This window comes from Rhinichthys klamathensis, unplaced genomic scaffold (assembly GCF_029890125.1).
Source record: "Rhinichthys klamathensis goyatoka isolate OS25496 unplaced genomic scaffold, OSU_Roscu_1.1 h1tg000165l_1, whole genome shotgun sequence".
Lineage (NCBI taxonomy): Eukaryota > Metazoa > Chordata > Actinopteri > Cypriniformes > Leuciscidae > Rhinichthys > Rhinichthys klamathensis.
This window is the reverse complement of record NW_026606697.1, coordinates 4,370,500-4,379,974: the sequence shown is the minus strand read 5'-3', so window position 1 is coordinate 4,379,974 and position 9,475 is coordinate 4,370,500. Positions and strand designations below refer to the sequence as shown.

At 39.5% G+C, this 9,475-nt stretch overlaps 1 protein-coding gene across 5 annotated transcripts in view; it reads left to right on the top strand.

The window, feature by feature from the left end:
* The first annotated feature begins 615 nt into the window (after positions 1–615).
* The window catches only part of dock11 (dedicator of cytokinesis 11), a 101,727-nt gene continuing 92,867 nt past the window's right edge, over positions 616–9,475 (top strand). For 4 of the 5 annotated variants that reach the window (XM_056259290.1, XM_056259288.1, XM_056259289.1 and 1 more), the window contains exon 1: positions 618–834. In XM_056259290.1, coding sequence (XP_056115265.1) covers positions 733–834 — 102 coding nt within the window. In that variant the 5' untranslated portion in view covers positions 618–732. Of the gene's footprint in view, positions 835–9,475 lie in introns of all 5 variants that reach the window. The other variant, XM_056259291.1, reaches the window with a different exon arrangement.

The following is a 9,475-nucleotide window of genomic DNA, read 5'->3' as shown; positions in this document are numbered from 1 at the left end:
ACACAAATTCGTGTATGCAATGTAACATGATTTACTGCTGATAGAAGAGGTAGGCCAAGGCTGTCTTAAAAATCGTATTACAAAAGTGAAATGGCTAAAGCTCACACTTAAAGGGATAGTTCACCCAAAATGTTGTCATCATTTACTCTCCCTCATGTTGATCCAAAACTGTATGAGTTTCTTTCCTCTGTTTTATACACAAAAGAAGATATTTTGAAGAATATTGGTTACCAGTTAATTGACTTCCGTAGTATTTTTTCCCCTACAATGGAAGTCAATGGCTAACGTCAACTGTCATGGTTAAACACATTCGTCAAAATAGCTTCTTTTGAGTTCAATAGGAAAAAAATATATATTTATACAGGTTTAAAACAACTTAAGAGTGAATAAATGACAGAATTTTCATTTTTTGATCATATCCCATTAATTTCATTATTACTTTGGAGGTGACATTTTTTTACCACATAATTTATCTTATGGTTACAATATCAAAAAATCCCAAAGATATACTTTCTAAGTATAAAATATAAAAATATAAAACTTAAATATATGTAAACCAGGGATTGCTGAATATCAGGCAACCCTTCGCGGTGGGCGGGGCTAACGCTGGTCCATGAGGCCCCGCCCCTCCCGCATCCGCATCTCTGTCAGACGCGCAGATTGACGTGCCGCGATGTCGCTTTCCGCAATGAAGACGCTGATGGAATTACATTCAAACTAAAGAAGGAGAAAATGTCCGAAGTACGAAAATTCACAAAAAGGTTGAGCAAGCCTGGGACGGCTGCGGAGCTCAGACAAAGTGTGTCGGAGGCGGTGAGGACGTCCATTGCTGTGGTTAGTAACTCAAGAGACTACTCTCTCTCTGTGGGCTGTGTCTCAACACGTAGTGAGCTACCTATGTAGGCGGCGTTTTGGACATCACAGGCGCGTGCATGGCTGGAGCGCACTAGAGTGTAAAACAGTCCCAGTTTATTATTTGACCTCGTATATGCATATGAGCTGTCAGGTATTGCTTATAGTCGTTTTTTTGTGTGTGCAAACGGCGTTTGTAATTATTATTGAAACACGTGCCAGACTGCTGAGGCAAGAAGCATTACGTCTCGTGCCTTCAGGGCAATAACCGCAGCACAGCTTCAACATCTGTCTAACACATCGCATGTTCATACTGAGATATGCATTGATTTAAATGAAATAAAAATAGGGGTGTACTTCCTCGAAAAGGCTGGCATAGGTGATCCTGACTGGAACTACATGGATCATCCTTATGCCTTTGTGTAAAGAAGAGACATGTGCATGTGCTCATGCACCAGTCCAAGAATGGTCCATGGTCTCTTTTTCTTTAATGGACCATTGAGAAATAAATGATCAGAGGCAGAGAACAGATATGTGTCACTAATGTTTTTCAGAGAGGATATAGATTGTTGCAGCATTCATTTGAGGCATCAGCTATGCTCAGAAATGATATTTTCAGCCAGACACATGTCACGAGACTGAGATTTTCTACTAGAGCTGTATGAGTATAGGCCTATCATGTCATGATTGTCAGTTTGATTGTGGTTTCCAGGGAGACAGACAACAAATGGCACTCTATGGAGATTGCAAAGCCCTTGTTTTTCCCATGAGAATACCCTCCGGCTGCTCAGCTGTGCTTCCTGTGTCCTCTGCATGTGCTGAATAAAGTGTTTGTTTCATCTTTCCCCTTTTTTGTGCCTCTTTCGCACACTGCATCTGCACAAATTCGACCGAAATGATGATACAAGAAGTGAAAGAAGTGACCGCACCATTATCGCCGCTCATTGTTCCACTTAAAAACCCAATTGAATTGATAAACGAGCGGAGTTTTATTTGTGTTGACGTATTTCTCATCGGAAGTTTTGTTTATTTCTTCCCTTATTTTCTGAAATAGGGAATAGGTTGTTAGTTATGTCATAGCTGTGATCATGATTTTCTACTTGCTACTCGGTTTCAGGGGGTATAAGGGGGCGGGGCATTGTAATCCAAGAGAGAATTTGATTGGACAAAAATCTGTAGTGCAGGATGAGTCATTAAGATTTTTTGCGCTGTTTTACAGAAAGAGAACGACTACATTTTAAATGTGTATGTGTAACACTTTGGAGAACACTAGCATAAAGAGCATATAGACATTTCTGTAGGCCAACCTGAAAGTTTGCATCACCCTAATTGCCTTGATAGAAAAGCCAATTAGGATTTTTCCTTTGACTTTTGGATAAAAGCGTAAATAAATACAATCAACAGAAGTCAAAGCTTCCGATAACTCTTTCAGTCTGTTTAAAACCATTTTCCCTGAAAATTTTAGTTATAATAGTTTGCAAGAGTGCGATTATAAACACGAGGCTGTGAAAGCAAACTAGTGAGTACATGAGTTTACCTTACAAGACAAGTAAAAGCTTTTAAAAAATCACAAGAGAGTATTACTGATGTGTTTTATATGGTAGAATAAAACCTGAAAATATCTTGAGCTCGTGGTCACCTTCAAGCATTTACCTAGCCTGGGAAAACCCAGACAACTTCCGGCAAATTTAGATTTGCTCTGAAAGTTAGTCTGGCAAAGAGCTCATTCAAGCCCATTTCCAATCCATCGAAATCGAGGCACCAATCAGAAACGTTGGGCCGGGCTTTACATGATGACGACAGCGCTGGGATTTTGAAGCAGATTTTGTAGCCTACATTACAAAGATGGATGCCGCCGTCGAACATCACTCGTTCGAATCAGCTATCGCGTCTGTTTTAAGCGATTTGAACGTTTCCTTTTTGTTAAAAACCGAGCAAAGAACAACACTCGGAGATGTTTCTCCACCGCTCTGCATACGCCATCTCCTTCATCGCTCTGATTGGGTTTAGGTCTATCCGTGACGTCCGTTGGTGACGCCCCTTTGGAAATGATTTGTCTATGACGCTTTGCCAGACCATAACTCAGTTACAACTGAGAATGGTCTGGTTTTAACCAGGCTAGCATTTACCCAAAAACCCCATTGACTTCTGGACGATGCTACCAGAAGTGCTAAAATGCAAACTCGTTTACAGGTTTTGGCCTACAGAAATACGTCACCCCTGCACCTTTTAACCAAAAACCCATTCAAACAGAGCGGCACACTATAGACAGACATTAAACTGACCCCGTTTACTTTATAAATGCACATTCATGTTTTTTATTCTAAATGAAATGGTGCATATTATTTCGACTCAAAAAAATTCTTTGTCTCTGTAATCTTGTATTGCCATAACTTGCTCTTCCTCTGAAATGGCTTCCCATTTATAACTAAAAATAGCCTAATCATATTTAGGCACCATTTCAGCAAACAGCAATTCACATTGACTTTAAATTAGTGCTGTCAATTTTTGCGATTACGGTAGATCATTTTAAGCCGCTAAACTCTGGGAAAGTTTTCAGTCCAATTATCCAGTAAGTGAATGCATTCAAACAATCAGTCCAAAACAGCGCTAATGTAAAGAAAGCATCCCACCGCTGTATGGCCAGATGATACGCAAACTACATTTCTCGGCTGGATAAAGCGAACCAGCGTCTTGCTAGTGAAGTTTTGATGGATGAGGATTACAATCAAGGTAAAGAAGATTGAAGTCACGTACAGGAGTCGTACAGTAAGCACGCGTGAGTCCTTTTGTGAGTCGTACAGTAAGCGTTTTCCTTTTGATACACAAATAAATCATGTGTGTTTTTTTTTTATCTGTCATGTTGTTTATGTCGCTGTGTTTAGTAATTCTGAATCCGTGATCCGTGTACTGTAGTTATATGCAGTCAGGCTCTGAAAAATCTCTTTGTTGTTTCACTGTACACATAATGTACACCGAATTCTGAAAAGTTTTGTTTTGGGATGTTTTGTGTGTGTGTGTTCTTTGGTGTGCATACATTTATGGAAGTTATATGGATCATTTATATCATCAATTGGTTATTAAGTGTTATTTGGAGTCTCCAATGGATATGTTTTAGTGAGAATTGCAAGATAAATGGTGTATGCTTAATTTCATGATAAGTTTAGGATTGATTAATCGCACAAAAGGGTGCGATTAATCGATAAACCTTTTGTTACAACTTTATTTTAAGGTGACGTAGTTAACTTACACATTACTACATGTAATAATTAGTAATAACAGTAGCCTAAATAATGCATAATTATAAGTAACTAACCATAAACCTAACCCTAAGAGCAACTCTATAGTAAGTACATGTAGTTAAAGGAGCTGTATGTAAGATTGTGGCCAAAACTAGTACTACAATCACTTTCAAATTACTGTAGAGTGGTGTATCCCCTCCCCTCCTCCCTGACTCGAGGTTGCCAGATCGGCTGCAGGATCCAGCAGGAACGTGACGAGCTGCAGCTGTGGTAACTGAGCAGAGCTGGCAACCCGGATGCCGCAACACTACTGACTTCGTGATTGGTAGATAGGTGGAGGGTGGAGCATCAGACCAAAACACAACATGACAACATCAACATCAGTTGAGGGCTGCAACTGCACTTTTTAAATGACAATATCCTGGCCAGACTACTGTTGTCAGTGATATAAGTATTTGAAATGTACATGATTTCTTAATGTCTAGTGACATTTCAGGGCCATTTTATGATTAATTGAAATACATTTCTTACATACAGCTCCTTTAATTAATATTATTACTCAGTACTTAATTGAGTAAGTACAATGTAAGTACGTCACCTTAAAATAAAGTGTAACCAAATTTTTAATCTATTGACAGCCCCTACTTTAAATATGGGACAGTTGTGGCCAAGGTGCAGAAAGTTAAAATACTAAATCTGCTAAATTTGCTGGATATAAATATGCTTTCAAATGGTGGACCTCAAATGCTCACAGATCCACAGAGCACGTGGTCCTCCACAAGATTTACAGGACAAGATGAGCTTTGCAAAAGACGTGTAAAGATACAGAAAAAAGATCAGATCAGTGTTGGCATAGTATTGCAGAGGTTCAGTTCGAATGCTGGCGTGTGTGTGTTTACACACAGTGGCCTAACGCACATCAGCTGTTGTCTGCGGAGCCAAAGCCTCACATCTGGAGAGTACATTAACCACCCAGGAGACGGGCTCAAGCCATGGTTTCTGTTCGGCGGGCTTCATGTCGCCCACTGTGTCGCCCTTTGCATTTTCATTTTGAGTTCTTGCATACGGAAATAACATGACTGAAACGCGCGTGGCGCCAACGCCCATGAGCTTGTGAGCGGTAATCTGGCTCATATTTCCTTTTACCTCAGCCTGTGGTTTGATGGCCTGTGATTCTTCTTCTTCTTCAGTTCCTCAATGACCTCAACAGGGTTGACGTTGAAAGCCCTTTTTTTTAAGTGATCTGAGGCCTTGTGGGTGTTTTTGCAGAGGTTGGGCTATTTTTGGCATTAAGAAGCTAATCCCACTACGATAAGGTTGCTTAACCTTGGCCCTGAGAATGTAACGCTTGGCTTGGAGCGAGAGATTGGGGAATATGCAAGTGTTCCCATTGGGGAAGTTGGTTGGAAGGGCAGTTTAGAGAGAGTGAAGTCACGAGCCAACAACACTTCGCTGTAACTCATGCTCTGTTGCAGTAGCAGCTGGACTGGCTGTGGTTTTTTGCCTCTATGTGGTATGACACATGACAGGAAGTTGCTGCTGAAACACACGCATTGGTTGTCAGCTCTTGTGTATGTGCTTTAGAAACACAGGAAGCATTTATGTGTATTATAAGAGATGGTATTTGATGTATGGCTGTTTTTGTCTTTATTTGTTTCTCAAGCAAGACAATTAATGAAAGCAAAACATATAATGTCATTTAATACACTACTGTTGAAAAGTTTAATAGGCCTACTTTTATTTAGCAAGGTTGCATTAAATGGATGAAAAGTGACAGTTATGACTTTGACATTGTTACAAAATATTTATACTTTTAATAAATGCTTTTTTAAAAAAAGTTTCAAAGAATTTATCACAAAATTATTATGATTCTAATGATTTCAACATTGATTATATTAATAAGTTTGAATGATTTCTGAAGGAACATGTGACTGACGACTCGAGTAATGATGCTGAAAATTCAGCTCTGCCATAAATAAATTACTATTTAAAATGTATTCAAATAGAAAACAGTTACTTTATATTGTAATAAAATGTAACATTATAACTGTTTTCTACTGTTTATTGATCAAATGTATTCACACTTGGTGAGCAGCATATGAGACATCTTTCAAAAAAATAAAAAACTTTAGCAACTTAACCAAACTTTTGACTGGTAGTGTGCATTGGTCCTGACTGAGTCTTGACTTGTTTGTATGATACAATTGTTAGTTCTCCTAAACATAAGCATTCAACTCATTTGTCAAAGAGTCTGAAAACGGTTCATTCACGGTCTCTCTAAACCCCTCCTTTTTGAGAGCTACTCAGATTGGTCAGATGGCCCAGTCTGTTGTGATTGGTCTACTCTGCTCTGATTGGTCAGATGACCCAGTCTGTTGTGATTGGTCTACTCTGCTCTGATTGGTCAGATGGCCCAGTCTGTTGTGATTGGTCTACTCTGCTCTGATTGGTCAGATGGCCCAGGCTGTTGTGATTGGTCTACTCTGTTCTGATTGGTCAGATGGCCCAGTCTGTTGTGATTGGTCTACTCTGTTCTGATTGGTCAGATGGCCCAGTCTGTTGTGATTGGTCTACTCTGTTCTGATTGGTCAGATGGCCCAGCCTGTTGTGACTGGTCTACTCTTCTCTGATTGGTCAGATGGTCCAGCCTGCTGTGACTGGTCTACTGCTTGCAATGCAACGCAACGCGTGTCGGAAACCAAACGCTCATTACCATATCTGAATGCACTTCATACACAGTGAAATGAACGGAGGCGTAATTTTTTTCTGTATCAATTTTAGAGCGAGTCCTCGTCCTTTTGAAGTGCATCAGAGTGGATTCTCTGATCTGAAAACAGCGTCTTCTCAACATGTCTACAACACGAACCAAACCCCTTCAGGCCTCATCAGCTACAACTAAAGTGTTTGAAGGATGACGTTGTTCGCCAAAGACCATAGACTGGCATTATACAAATTTATTACATTGTTACGTAGGCTTGTAACAGGAAGTGAGACTGGAATTGCTGACGACTCGTTTCAACAGTTCAAAATAGGGCTGGGCGATAAAACGATAACGATAATTATCGCGATATAATGTTTCTCGATAAAATGATATCAAGAGTTTGATAAATGTTCGATAATGTTTATGCGCCAAAAGCGGAACGAAACTCATTTGAACCACGCGCGCCTCACGGACTGTTTATCCGCTCGGCTCAAAGTCCAAACGGCAGCGCAGCGCGAGCATAGACAGTAAAAGAAATGGACAGAGCGATCTCATTGGAACTCAGTTGAGACAGTTGAAGCCCACTTTTAGCGATTTTTGAGAACTTCCGTTCCTGACGCGCAGACTCAGACCGACTCAAACTAAGCTTGATGACGTGAGCAACCTGTCTGACAGACGTTAATCTTCTAGTAGCTGTGCGTGAAAACTGCCAACGTTAATCTTGCAGAGACGGGGAACTTGAGCAAAGAGTCCTTTATCGTGAGTGAGCAGGAGTAAGTATTCCGTTGCTTTTATGGACTCATTATCTATGGGCTTCTCCCTTGACGAGGCGTCCCCCCGATTGCCTGCGAGCTTCTCCTCCTGTCTTTACGGTAATTTCTGTACAGCGCGACAGAGAGTCGAGTGGTTATGACGCAATCGTTAGCCTATTTTTACTAAATCTGTTTCTACGGGGCCATAATGTAACATAGAAGGTAATGGAGCCCTTTATACATTGTCGTGTTTCTTTAGAAATAAATAATGGACAAATGGAGTCTTTAAATGCCTCAGATGTAAAGTTATTCGCTGTCAAAGTGACGCAAAAATGAATGGGAGTCAATGGAAATGCTAACGCAAGTGAAGTTCTGCTACAACATGGCGGCACCCGGCCGGCTTCAACTTCCGGTCGATGGATTACCCCCTTGAGCGCGAGCTCAGAGCAGAGGCGTTTACTCTGGTCGGCCTCGTCACGAGATCCAGTAAGAAGCGATTAATAAAGCGAAGAACACTAATGTCTCAGTGATTTAAACCAGTTTAAAGGCAGATGAAACAGCGCTGACAAACAGGAGAAACACTGTGATACAGTCAGAATATGAATTGATACTGAATCCATTTACCATGGATTTACTGTAACGTTAGCCTAGTAATATTAACTGCACCATGAAATGTGGGATATACATACTGAATTGTATTATATCATTAATGTATTAAATGACTAATGGAATATAATTACAGTATTTAATAATGTATTTAGGCTACTTTTTTCATACAAATACCATAGAAACCATAAAGTTACATTTTGCCATGATAGTGAGGTGCTGTAGGCTATGCCTGGCTTTATCTGTGGTTATCGTAATCTAAATGCATGATACTGGATAACCAATGGTTAATTTTAATAAAACTCAGTCAGAATATTACATTTTACCAAATAAAAATCTGGTTGTTAATTTTTTTTTAACAGATGTTACTGTTTTTGTTAATGAACATAAACTTAACATAGTAGTATTAGCTTGAGTTAGGATGCAGATTTACTCTCTACTCACTGTCAAATATGTGTTTCGAGATAAAACATGTAATATTAATATTGCAGCCTGCACTGCAAACTGTGCTGAAGATACGTGCCATCAAAGTCAGGCAACACAAACCTGTTTCAAGACTTAACAATATCCCCCATTAGCACATGCAGAAACTAAGAAATATATGTTTGGCAAGTGTTTGTCATGATATGTTCTGACAATAAAGAGTAGTTTAAAACCACAATTAACGCTCTGGTTTCTACAACTTTCACTTAGGAGCAAAAATCTGCCTTTAAACTTGAAAGAAATAAAGATTTGACATTTATCGTGATAATTATCAATATCGACTGATATAAAAAAATGATCGTGATCATTTTTGTTGGTCATATCGCCCAGCCCTAGTTCAGAATCTGGGCTATTCTTTCTTTTCTTTATTTGACGTGCACTTTGATCTGTAAACATTTGCAGACCTTTTACATTCACAAACAGCGATATTACACACACTGCATGAAAGGTAATATTCGAAAAAGCATAATAGGGGCACTTTAAGCATTTTCTGGCTGCAGTAGCGTCCAAGCTAGGAGAAGTTTCCACGAGATGATTTCTAAAAAGGATTAGTTGAAATTGCTTTAATTTGGACTCGTTTTCCTTTTATTACTTTGATTTCAGTTGAAATATTAACAAAAGACCCGTGTGATTATGGGTTTAAGCCACACTGATCCTGTCAGAGCTGAACTGCTTGAAACATGAGAAACAATGAGGAGCTTTAACCAGCCCTGAACTTTGAACAGAAGAGTTTTTATCTAAACCCCAAGTACTGTAGTTATGAAACTGTAACTTCCTCTTTATATCTCTGAAACTTTATATCTCTCTAGAAACTTTAAAGGGGACCTATTTGGACATAA